Source organism: Akebia trifoliata, chromosome 8 (genome assembly GCF_017979445.1).
Source record: "Akebia trifoliata isolate Shusen 1 chromosome 8, ASM1797944v1, whole genome shotgun sequence".
Taxonomy (NCBI): domain Eukaryota; kingdom Viridiplantae; phylum Streptophyta; class Magnoliopsida; order Ranunculales; family Lardizabalaceae; genus Akebia; species Akebia trifoliata.
The window spans coordinates 35,627,774-35,641,409 of record NC_141382.1 but is presented as its reverse complement, the minus strand read 5'-3'; the positions used below and the strand labels follow the sequence as shown (position 1 = coordinate 35,641,409).

The 13,636-nt window shown below is 35.6% G+C and overlaps 1 protein-coding gene across 1 annotated transcript; it reads right to left on the bottom strand.

The window, feature by feature from the left end:
* Window positions 1–8,823: 8,823 nt before the first annotated feature.
* LOC147396605 (CRIB domain-containing protein RIC4-like) lies at window positions 8,824–12,112 on the bottom strand. Its single transcript, XM_086452861.1, has 3 exons — window positions 11,901–12,112; window positions 11,688–11,804; window positions 8,824–9,105 (listed from the first exon to the last, which is right to left on the bottom strand). The coding sequence occupies exons 1-3, from the start codon at window positions 12,022–12,024 to the stop codon at window positions 8,945–8,947; spliced, it is 402 nt and encodes a 133-aa protein (XP_086308987.1). The 5' UTR covers window positions 12,025–12,112; the 3' UTR covers window positions 8,824–8,944.
* Window positions 12,113–13,636: the final 1,524 nt, after the last annotated feature.

Genomic DNA, 13,636 nt, shown 5'->3' with positions numbered 1-13,636 from the left:
AACTGTTGCTTAGTTGGACTTTCCAGCTGTATTATTCTAACAAACTCATGTAACCAACTCATGCTATTTATATAGTTGGTATTAGCCATTTGAGGAGAAAATTAATGATCATTTTTTCATTCTAGTTTCTCTCTTCTGTATTATGGTTTCAGAGCAGGATTTTCTTCTCTCAGTTTCTTGAGATTGCTAGATCCTTCTCCATTCTTCCAGAAGTTCTTCCTTGTTCTTCAGAAGTTCTCCTTTGATCTGCAGAGATTCTTCTACGATCTTACAGTAATTCTTACCAATTTCTTTCTCGATTTTCATGGAAACTCCAGGATCAGGAAATTCGAAAATATACAGTGGTAATTCCGCCATTGATGATTCTTCGAATCCTTATTTTCTTCATCATTCAGATAGTCCAGGTCTTGCTCTTGTGTCTCAACCATTGATCGTTGAGAATTATGCCTCCTGGAGCCGTGCTATGTTAATTGTTGTATCAGTCAAGAACAAACTTGGATTTATAGATGGTACGATCCCGAAACCAGCAAGTATAGATCCAAATCTTAATTCCTGGATTAGAAACAATAATATAGTGATTTCTTGGATCTTGAACTCTGTTTCTAAGGAGATATCTACTAGTATAATTTTCTCTGATTCTGCTTATGAGATATGGCTTGATCTTAAGGATCGTTTTCAGCAGAGCAATGGTCCTAGAATTTTCCAGTTACGAAGAGAATTGATGAATCATGTTCATGATCAAAACTCTGTTAGTGTTTACTTTACCAAACTTAAATCCATATGGGAAGAATTGAGTAATTACAAGCCTAATTGCACATGTGGTAAATGTACTTGTGGGGGTGTCAAGCAGCTGAATTCTCATTACCAAATGGAGTATATAATGTCATTCCTTATGGGATTAAATGATTCCTTTTCTCAAATTCGGGGCCAGCTTCTGCTTATGGATCCTCTTCCTCCCATAAACAAAGTTTTTGCTCTTATTTCTCAAGAAGAACATCAAAGAAACATTGGATCACAACTCAGTTCCTCTTCTAATTCCACCAATGTTGTGGCTTTTGCTGTTAAGAGTAATGATCCTAAAAGAACTGGTGATAGAGGAAATTACAGTTCTAATTCTCGAAATCCAGGAACATACAAAGGACAAAAGAATGAGAGACCTTTTTGCACACATTGTCAATTTTATGGCCACACTATTGAAAAGTGTTATAAGCTCCATGGTTATCCACCAGGATTTCAACCACGGCAGAGGGAAAATCACTCTTCTTCTACTAACCAGACAGTTGTGAATCAAATGTCTAGTTATCCATCTACTACTCAAGCTACTGTGAATCAAGTTTCCAGTCAGCCATCTTCCAATGTTTGTTCTGAGCCTCACGTTGAGAATTTTATTCAGAACCTTAACTCTAACCAATATCAGCAGTTGATGACTATGCTGTCTACTCATTTGGCTACTTCTGCTAATTCTACTGGTTATCACGAATCTTCTTCTGCCACTACCTATTCTGCAGGTACTTGTTTTTCAGTTTCCTTAAGCCCGGTCTTATCATCTACATGCTTTTGGATAGTTGATTCAGGGGCTACTCGGCATATATGTTCCAATGCTAGTATTTTCACTGCAATGAGACCTATTCAAAACTCTATTGTTACTCTGCCTAATCATACTCAGATTGCTGTAGTTTTTTCTGGTGATATCAAGCTTTGTAATGAGTTCATTCTCAAGGATGTTATTTATGTTCCTCAGTTCAAATTCAATTTAATGTCAGTCAGTGCTTTTACTAAGGAATCACAATTTACAGTCAACTTTTTTTCTGATTGCTTCATTATTCAGGAAATCCACAGCTAGAAGACGATTGGCAAGGGTGATAAGCTTGAAGATTTATATGTCTTGGATTCTACTACTCTGCAGTCTCAATCTATTGCCTATGTCAACTCTATTTCTGCTCAAGTTTGGCGCAATAGATTAGGACATTTGTCTTTTAAGAAGCTTGATTGTTTGAGAAGCCATTTAGACTTGGATTTTGCTAAATACAATAAGGCTGATCCTTGTTATATATGTCATTTGGCTAAACAGCGAAGGCTTTCTTTTGTTTCTAATAATCATATGGCTAAGAGTCCTTTTGATTTGATACACTGTGATGTTTGGGGTCGTTATCATGTCTCATCTCATTCTGGTTATAAGTATTTTCTGACTTTGGTTGATGACTGTACTCGATTTACTTGGCTCTTCTTGCTTAAACAAAAATCTGATGTCCGATCTGTTATTCCACGATTTTTTGTCATGGTTGATACTCAGTTTAATGTCAAGATTAAAGTTTTTAGATCTGATAATGCTCATGAGTTGCAATTCACTGAGTTTTTCAATGCCAAGGGTGTTCTTCATCAATTTTCTTGTGTGGAAAGGCCTCAACAGAACTATGTGGTGGAACGAAAACACCAACACCTGCTTAATGTTGCTTGGGCTCTCTATTTTCAATCTAGAATTTCGATTATTTTTTGGACTGAATGTGTTCTTACAGCCACCTTTATTTTTAATCGGACACCCTTTCCTCTACTACAACATAAGACCCCTTATGAGTCTCTGTATAAATCCTCTGCTCCTTATTCTCTTTTCCGAGTTTTTGGATGTCTGGTTTTTGCCTCCACTCTCTCTGCTCATAGGAATAAATTTCAACCTAGAGCTCGCACATGTATTTTTCTTGGTTATCCATCTGGTGTTAAAGGTTATAGACTCTATGATATTCAAACCAAACAGATCTTCATTTCTTGTGATGTCATTTTTCATAAGGATGTCTTTCCCTTTCATACTTTAGTTTCTTCTAACCATTTGGTTGATCCATTTCCTGATCTTGTGTTACCTCATTCCACTCTTGAAATTTCTCCAGCTCCTTTAGTTTCTTCTACTTCCTCCAACATTCCAACAGATTTTGAGTTTACTGTTTCTATTTCTGATGCTCATGTGGATATTTTACCTGCTACACCTGTAGTTTCTACTGTTATATCTCCTCGAAAATCCACACGCCATATCAAGCCTCCTTCCTATTTACAAGACTATCATTGCAGTCTGGTTTCTCATAAGTCATTACCAGATTCGACATCTTCCTATCCTTTATCCATAATTTTATCCTATACTTCTTTATCAGCTTCCATCGGGCTTTTGTCTTGGCAATTTCTTCTCATTTTGAGCCTCAATTTTACCATCAAGCTGTGACGTTTCAGCATTGGCGAGATGCAATGCAGACTGAGTTCGATGCTATTGAGGCCAATAATACTTGGTCTCTCACTATTCTTCTCAAAAACAAACATTCCATTGGTTGTAAGTGGATTTACAAGATTAAGTATAGTTCTGATGGATCTATTGATCGTTATAAAGCTCATTTAGTTGCTAAGGGCTATACACAACAGGAAGGTCTTGATTTCATTGAAACTTTTTCCCCTGTCGCTAAACTTGTTACTGTCAAAGTACTTTTAGCTCTTGATGTTGGTCACAATTGGAATTTAGTTCAATTGGATGTGAATAATGTGTTTCTTAATAGTGATCTTTTTGAAGAGGTTTATATGGATGTTCCTCTTGGATATGGCAGTAAGGGGGAGAACATTTTTAATAAGGAAAAGCTTGTTTGTCGACTTCACAAGTTTATCTATGGGTTAAAACAAGCTTCCCGTCAGTGGTACTCCAAATTTTCTCAAGCTCTTCTTCAATTTGATTTCACTCAATCCAAATATGATTATTCTTTGTTTACCAAGGGTGAAGATTCTTCCTTTGTTGCTTACTGGTTTATGTTGATGATATTATCATCACTAGGCCCTATACTTATGTTATTGATTCCTTGAAGAGTTTTCTCAATGATCATTTTAAGCTGAAAGATTTGGGTTTTTTAAAATACTTTCTTAGTCTCAAAATTGCCAAGTCTAGTAGAGGACTTGTTCTTTCTCAACGTCACTATACTTTGCAGCTGCTGGAAGATATAAGCTATCTTGCTTGTAAGCCGACTAGTTTGCCGATGGATCCTAAACTTTCCTTAAGTGCTGATACTAGTGATTTGCTGACTGACATCTCTCAATATAGGCGTCTCATTGGTTGTCTTTTATACTTAACTCTGTCCCGGCCTGATATTACTTTTGGTGTCCACAAGTTAAGCCAATTTTTGGCTAAGCCTCGCGTTCCTCATCTCAAGGAAGCTGATCATCTTCTTCGATATCTTAAGTCTCATCCTGGACAAGGGTTATTTTTTCCTGCTTCTTCATCCTATCAGATTCGTGCCTATTCCGATGCAGCTCCTTCCTCTCTCAATTTGAAGGCCTTCTTTGATTCGGATTGGGCCTCTTGTTTGGATTCTCGCAAGTCCGTTACTGGCTTTTGTATTTTCCTTGGTGATTCTTTGATTTCATGGAAATCAAAAAAGCAGATCACTGTCTCCAGGTCTTCTGTTGAAGCTGAATACAGGGCAATAGCTGCTACTACTAGTGAATTAGCTTGGCTCCGTCAGTTGTTGCAGGATTTTCATGTTGATGTTTCGTCTCTTGCCCTTTTCTTTTGTGATAATCAAGTTGTAGTTCATATAGCCTCTAATCCAATCTTTCATGAGAGGACGAAACACATTGAAGTTGATTTCCATTTTATCCGGGACAAGGTTGCTGATGGTTCCATTCGACTCATGCCCATTCGTTCTCAGCATCAATTGGATGATGTTTTCACCAAACCATTGCCTTCTTCTTTGTTATTTCCTCTTTTTTCCAAGATGTCTGTAAAGGATATTTACAGTCCATCTTGAGGGGGAGTTTTAGCTGTACATATTTGTAAATTGCACTTTTAACAACTGTTGCTTAGTTGCACTTTCCAGCTGTATTATTCTAACAAACTCATGTTACCAACTCATGCTATTTATATGGTTGGTATCAGCCATTTGAGGAGAAAAATAATGTTCATTTTTTCATTCTAGTTTCTCTCTTCTATATTATCATGGCTTGTGGTGAAGAGGAGAATCTCAACCATTGAAAATCTCCAACAACGTGGTTTCCACTTAGTTTCACGTTGTAGCCTTTATGAAAGGGCAATGGAAACAATGGATCATAATTTTTTTTTCAATGTGAGTTTTGTAATTGGATTTGGCCATCGTGTTTATAAAGATTCGGAATGATATGGATGAGTGTGGGTTCACTTGTGGACGAGATTCAAGCTATCCAAGGGCTAACTTGTCCAAGTCATTCAATATCCAAGTTGTTGATTTTTTGCCTAAATGCTACGGTGTATATGATATGGAAGGAACGTAATAGAAGAATTTTTGAAGAAGTTATGTTTCCTAAGAAGCTAGTCCTAAAGCAAATTGAGGAGAGCATTCAATGCGTGTTTGATGGCATGGTTATTGATGCTGACAAGAATGGAGCCTCTTTTTATTTTCTTTCAAGAATTGGGGCTGCACTTGCATTCTTGAAGATCTGAAAGTGAAGCATTTTTTTTTTTTTGGAAATGTCCGAAAATAATACGGATGAACTTTATCTACAATTGGAGGCATGATTGGATTCATTGGGCGTAATTCTTATGGAGAGTTAGTGTTTGTGGGATGGGACAATTAGATATCATCATAATAGTGCTTAATGCTATTATTTATGCAATGAAATTTGCTTATCATAAGGGGGATGCTCAGATTCTCTTTATTTGATCAAATGCATTAAAAAAGAGATTGAGAGCTCATGAAAATACTTTGAACTAGTCAAGGAGATTCAAATATTGGCTTCCTTCTTCATAACATATAGTTTTTGAGATAAGCTAATAGAGAGGTGGACTTTTTAGCAAAGTTGGGTTCCTTTGGATAGGATTTTGTTGTAACTGAGGATGTTTCTTGCAGTCCTCAGGAATTAATGAGAATCTTGATTGAGGATTTATGCTGGAATTATTCTCGTTGATTTGTTTCAGGTAGGGGTCCCTTCAACCCCAGCTTATCAATTAAGAAAAAATTATTCCTGGTGGGTAAGCTCAGAGGTGAAACTAGAGACAAGGGTTTGCTCCTTCAATTTGTGTGTTATAAACTTGGTGGTCTCCATACTTACCATGTTGCATGTTAGGAAACTTCCGTATGGTTAGGGTGTGCAATTGTAGGGATTAGTCTCACATCCCAAAAGGGTGTAGGTAAAACCACATGAAACCACTAAATAAATAAAAACAAAAAGTCTTTTTCTGATGATAACATTGGTAGGTTTTTTCATGACGTTATTATACAATTGAACTCAAATTTGTATCGTTCGGTAGTAGATTTTTAGGCACTGTTTTGAATGCCTTGATTTCTATAAGCTTATTCGTTGGTTTTTGTGTTTCAAATGTCATAAAAAAAAATAGTTTCAATAGTGGAGATCCTTAAATGCAATTCCAACTGGTGGGAATCACTCTCAAGTGTTGGAATTACAAAGAACTTGCCAAGGGATATTTTGGAATCTTTTCCTTTTTATATATAATATACCTGCTCCCCTGGGCTTTTGTGATGTGTAAATAGTACATAGTTAGTGATGAAATGTAAAAAATTCATGACAAAAAGTACTTTTGAAATGAAATGAGATTTGTGATAAAAATGTATAAAATATATTTAGCGACAAAATATATAAATTGTGACAAGGTATTTAAACTTTAGTTTGATTGCATGGAAAGTGATTTTCCATGGAATTTGAAATCTATGGAAAAATAGTGGTAGAAAATAGGTAGGGTTGGAAAATCAAATTCCATTGTTTGATTTTACTTGGATAAAATCATGGAAAAAATATGAGAAAAAAGAAGAAGAAGAAGGAGATGAGGAGAAGGAGGAAGAAGATGAGAGGAGGGGGAAAGGAAGAAGAATATGAGAAGGAAGAGGGAGGGGAGGATGTGACGGCTACGGCGACGGCAGTAAGTGAAGAAGAAGAAGAGAGAACGTGGTGGTGATGGTGACGGTGGCGGCGACGGAGGTAAGTGAGGAAGAAGATGATGTGGAAGGTGAGGGGAGAACATGGTGGTGGTGGCGACGAAGGTGAGAGAGAGAAAGAGAAAGAAGGTGGCTGGAGATGGTGACGACGGCGATAGCGACGACGACGGTGGCAACGGTGACGACGACGACGACAAGGTTAGTGTGATAATGGTGGTGGTAGGGAAGAAGAAAATATGAGTGAGGAAGAATTGGGGATGGAAAATATGGGTGGATTTCACTTTCCCAACTATATAAGTGGGAAAGTGAAATCCATGTTTTTGTGGATTTTTTGATTGGGGTGGAAAATAAATTTCCATTTCCATGTGCAATCAAACACTTGAAAAATGTCATTTTTCATGGAAATTGATTTTCCACCCTATTTTCCATGTGCAATCAAACATACCCGTAGAGACAAAACAAAATTGGTGGCTAAAAATGTTATTGTAGTACTTATTCAATATATTGCCAAAGTTGTACTACATATTTAGTGACAAAATGAGGTTTACAGTAAAAAAACCTTATATATAATACATATTCAACGATGAAATGTAAAATTCATGGCAACAATAAATCATTTGTGACAAAATTATATTTGTGGCTAAAAAGTTATTGTTGATATTTGTTTCCACCACATGGTGTTGAGGGAAATTTTAGCCCTAGGGTTTTAACCACACTACTTTTTGCAACTATTGCAAATTTTGTAGCAAAAAATAATATAAGTACATATGAATGACTATGATTGTAATCTCATCACAAAGAAAATCCTTTTGTAATGAAATTAGGTTCAGGGGTAAAAGTTGACATGCATGTGTTATACCATAAGAAGAAGTTCTTACACTATGTCGGGCCTATGGGTCCAGAACCTGTCGTAAAAAAGAAAAGAAAATCTTCTCTATTTTTCTTTCCTGGAGAAAATGGTTTGCTACTTAGAAAATAATTCAATATAAAGTTGACATAGTGCTGACTTTTTTAGTTTTAAAACTATATTGCCATTTACTAAGAAGTTTGTCAATTAGATTAAATAATTCATTATTGAGTCTCTTCCTTAGTAATGGTGGGTGTTAATGGCCAATTTTGAGTCTAGAAACCCCCTTTGTTCTCATGAACTTTTAAATAATTTTCATCTTTGATTTTTTTTTTTATTTATTTATTTATTTATTTTATTTGTTTGAACATAGGAATTATTTTTAAACAACATCCAAAGCAAGATCGTCAAGTAGCGAAGCACTATTGAGCAATGAACATATCATTTGATACGGACGACTGGTGTTTGATCCAAACTCTCAACCTCTGATTGAGTTACAGAAGCTACTAAGCCAAGCAACCCAACCGCTAGTTGGCTTGGAGTGCCGCTTTCTTTAGAAGAGCTAGTTTGATTTATATAATTTTATTTATTATATATATAATAAATAATGCTCTTTTGTTAAATGAGAAGGCCCTTGGAGTTGCTTAGAAACTGCTTAGCTTATGCTGGATGAATCGACTTTCTCTCCCCTACTGGTGCTGCTTCCTCCGATCAAGAGTTAGGGGCGGCGCTACTAGACCAACGGTTACCGGCTCAATGAGCACTCTGGGCCGTGATTGTTCGATCCGAGATCCAAACACTAGAAAGAGGGAAGAGCGGGGACACAACTATATTCTATTATATACGCAATTAAGGCAGAAGGGATGCGTACGTCATTCAAGGACAAAAGGGAATCGAACCCTGTATGAGCCGTCCCCCTGTAATCTTCTTAAATCGCGATATCTTACTCGCGCGCATCAACTATTGGAACGGAATGGATAATTTTGTGCCAAATTGTTATGATCATCACTATGATAATGTATATATCATCTATAAGATCACACATGCGGAAGTACAAATGAGGAGCTTCGAAAGGTAAGAAGTACATGAGAAAATGGAGAAGAATTCAAAATAATTGCAATCTTTATACATTTTCACACATTTAGAACTAGGGTTTGAAGAATCACTAACAATAGAGGCTTATCATCCTTTGGATCCATGCCAAAGCTCAAGCTGCCCTGAAGGATAGAAGTTCATGAGCTTTTAGATTATCTAATCCCTTAAAAGTAGTGGTGGTTGCCGGACCATCACATCCTATGTGTGTTACATGTTGCACTTCTGTTGGAAACCCTATCTCCATCTCCATGTTCTCAGCCTCTTCTTTGTACACTAAAAGAGAAAAAGAGCAAACACATCTTCAAAGACACTAAATTAATTTCGAATATATGGAAGTCAAAAAAATAATTAAAGAAAATACTGTCGTGACTGCGCAATTCATTGCAATTCACTGTGCTGACGTGGGTGTATGTACGGAAACATAGATGCTCTTCAACGAGATACGAGTGAAAAGCACCAATTGTTCTGTGCACAGCTCCATGTCAGCATAGGGTGAAACGCAGCAGCCACTTTCATTATCACTCCAGCATGACTCATTAATGATAAAAGAATAGCACACAGTTGGTGTGGCGTTATTAAAAGTTGGTGTGGCAATAGCAACATTCTAATAATAATACTTGAGAACTTATATTACCCATCCAACTTTTTTTTAAAACACACCAATGCCGAGATTACATATAACATACCAAATAAAGAAATAGATAAAAACAAAAAACAAAAAACAAAAAAATAGAAGAGGAGAAATGCGCAATGGGGAATTGCTAAGTTGTTAGAGAATTAGTTGAAAGTTGCAAAAACAGTAGACTCTTCATTTCAATATTGAAAAAGTAGACCATTTTCGGATAAACATTTTACATAAGTGGAAAAAATTATTGTTTTATAAAGTGGAATTTTTTTTTTCTTTTTATTAAGTAGAAAAATTTTCCCCATTTATATAAATTAATATTTGAATCTTGGAAATGATTACTTACCATTTTTGAAATAAAACAAATTAATAGTGTACTGTTTAAAAAAAAAAACAATTTTCAGTGCATATTTTGGCAAATCAAACAAGGCACAATTCCTTTTGGAGAGCTCTTCCCACCCATCCGAAAATGAGATGGAAAGGCTTTTGAGAAGAACTAAGGGAGAGGAGGTGAAGTCATTGGAAAATAGAATGGTAATATCCCCACCCAGATACAGTGTTAATTTGGGGAATTCACAAAAAAATAGAGAAAAATGTTAAATTCCAATTCTAGTACAATATTTATTTTAATCCAAAAAATGAAAGTATACCATTTTCTAATTTAAATTTTAATAAATAGGAAAAAATGTTTAAAATTATTAAAAAAAACCTTGGTGTATTATTAAACGACACATTATTGAGAAGGGCATTTTGATAATTTAACTTAAAAATTTTCTAAATAGTGTGTTGAAAGAGCCATGTTACTGGCGCCGACCATATACGTTCTTTGTGCCCACCTAATTTTTTATAATACGCCCACTTACTTTTTATGTGCACTTATTAAAATTTTCAAAAGTCACCAAACGAACGTCGATAGGTTCAAAATCAAACTTGTTTTAATTGACTCGGTAGGTACCTACCAAACATTACAAATCAATTAGATATGTAATGTCATACCAATAATAAAGATTTACACAAGAAAGTTTTGTTTGATAGGTATCTATCTTACATTACAAAACGAATTCAGTAAGTACCTATCAAACATAACTTTATCATGTAAATCTTCAGTTCGATATACCAATGTCGAATCTTTGTGTATAAGATCGGTAGATACCTACCGAACCTTACAATAATGATTTGGTACTGGCATACTCAACCAGAGATTTCACACGCAAATTTTTTCATATGAATGACTTAGACTCAATTAATTTTTGAGGTGTTAAGATAATAAAAATAAATAAATAAAACGTGAGATTAAAGGAGTAGACCATCTTTAGAACTTGAAACCTTTGTTGAAATTTAAAATTCTTGTTCAGTTTTCCTAAATGCAAAGAAGAAGAAGAATGTGTGTGTGTGTGTGTGTGTGTGAGAGAGAGAGAGAGAGAGAGAGAGAAAAGAAGAAGGGAATGGATAGAGAAGTTGGTGAGATGGTTAGGGTTTCATTCAGTAGGATAGATGGAGAAGATGTCTCTTCTCCATCTTTTAAAATATTTCACTCAAATGGGTGTGGAAAGCTTAATGAGGGGAGTTAAATCCTCCTCCCACATGTCAATACATACCACGTAAGCAATAATCTTAGACATAAAAGCCTAAAATTTTTCCTTTCCATAATTTCTTTGGATTATGGCCTACGTGGCATGAATTGAGGTGTGGGAGCAGGATTCAATCCCTCCACCCAAGGTGCACGGACTCATAAATCATTCATATATGAATAATAGTGAATGAAAGCTATTTTTGATATGCCGCTGATGTGGTAAGGGTGTAGAACCGCAGATCTTTTTCTCGTGTAGCTTGAAGAAAAAGATCTGTGGTTCTATGCCCTTACCATGTCAGCTGGGTATCAAAAACCATGTGCATTCGTCACAACTCTTAAGATATGCAAAATAAAATTCTCTTGAGAGTCATGAAAAAATGACTCAATGATATGTGGTTCGTACACAGCTGACGTGAGAAGTGTGCAGAATCATGTCTTTCCGGATACACAAGGAAAAAAATATACGATCCTGTGCATTTACCATGTCAGCTCTTACCATTTATCATTAGTCCTCTCTCTGATCTCTTGGATCACCACTTTTGCACGAGCAAGATATTCTTGAAAGATTTTCATACAAAAAATTACATTTTATATGTTTGGGCACTAAACGCATAGATCAAGAGAAATAATTGCATGTTATATGAAGCAATCACTCACCAAATGACTGAGAGGTTTTCATGCTCTTGATCAACCTTTGTATCTTGGAAGAGATGATAGGCTTTGGAAGAGCAAGGAACCTAATTGTGCTCTTAATTTCCTCTCCTTCTAGTCCTCCTTCACAAGGATATAAATTCAAGACTTAATAAGTCATCATCAACAAGAGAAAATTGAGAGAGAGAGAGAGAGAGAGAGAGAGAGAGAGAGAGAGACTTGTTGGAGATGAGTTTCGTTCTGATTTCGATTTTTTTGAATGGCTTCCTATAACTGCCACGCTAGATTGAGAAGTGCATCCGATGGAGAAGGGAAGAACAAATCTTTCCATTAAATCTCTCATTCCTGCATGAACAATATCAGAGAGAGAGAGAGAGAGAGAGGAGATATTACAAATGTCAAATATAGAAGGAAGTGGTGGGCGTTACTGATAGTTGAGGTTTCGGAACCGTGAGATCGAGTGAGAGATCTCTTATTAATTTTGGATGGATATTTTGAAAATGTCTCAGCTTTTGGTGAATATTTGAGATACCACCCCTTGACCTTGTTCTTCTATGAAAGACTAACAAAAGATGTCGTAAATGCCCTCAATTTCAACCCAAGAAAAAAAATTTCTTTGCCCCAAAAGTCATTGTCTCCAACTTTAGGGTATTGGTACCAAGATTGCCACTTCTTATCCACTAGATTTGACTAATTACTTGATTATCTCTATCATTCTATTTTTTAAATGAATGAGAATAAAATAAACAAGTTTTTTTAACTTAGGTGAGTTTCCAAATCAATCAAGCTTTGAAGATCATATATTCTTAGGGGCAATATGAAGAGTTTTTGTAATAAATAACAAAATCTTTACTTAGAGATTGAACTGCTTGAATAACATGGAAGTTTTGGGGGAGAAAAATCACAGATATTGGTAAGAGGTTGAAGATGGGGCATTTCAGTAAAAAAAAATTATCCTAACAAAGAAGACCAAAGTCAAGTGGTATATCATCAATTTGAAAATAAAGTATCATCTCAAGTATTTACCAAAATTGAGGGGTATGTCTAAATTAGCCTCTGTGGATGCCATTGGCTTTGTTAGCAAGTTATAATGATGTTATGTAAGGAATTGGTAAGAGCTACCCAAATTGAGAAAGAGAGTCTAATTGTTATTATGGAGTTGGTTGGAGTGGTAAGTTGGATAAAAATGAGCAATTCAACTTACTTTTTGGTGATTACATGCTCAATTTTTAGGTCAATTTGAGCCCACAAACAACTTTATTCATTTAAACTCAGTCCTTGTGGGCTCTTTTTCAGTTCACTTGCCTCTCTTCTAGACCAAGCTACCATTGTGCTATCTCCCTTTGTCCATTTTTTGCCTTTACTTAGTTTGCAATTCTCCCAAAGGAGGAACTCGAGATGGATCAGAGTGAATCAAAAGCAATTTCACATACTAAGACTTCATTTTCACCTACTGAGATGGAATCTTGATTTTCAAGATTAAGTTGCTGGTGGTGGTACTGTTGTGTAGGGGAAAATAATTTTAGAAATTTTTTTTTTTTCTCTTTTTGAAAATTATAAAAACAGTTATGTATGTTGTTGAAGTTACTGTATCAACCATTTTTTTTTTAATACCTAAGAAATTGGCTTTATAGCCGATTTCATAATTGTCTTTATGTTGTTAAAGTTATTTATATTTATATTGGGTCTAATTTGATGAATATACCTTTATGCCCTTGAGTTGAATGGAGTTTCAGAGGAAGGATAAATAAGTAAATAGAAAATTTGACCTAATTTATGCAACCATATAAGGTCACCAAATTCTATGATCTATTATTCTTTTCTTCACAAATTTAATCAAGACATTTATGTTACAATGATAGTCCGACATCAGTCTTGGGTGCTTGATTTATGCGGTATTTGAGATGTCAGCAATGCTCACCTTACAAGCCGATTTTATAAGGCTGAGTTAGCCC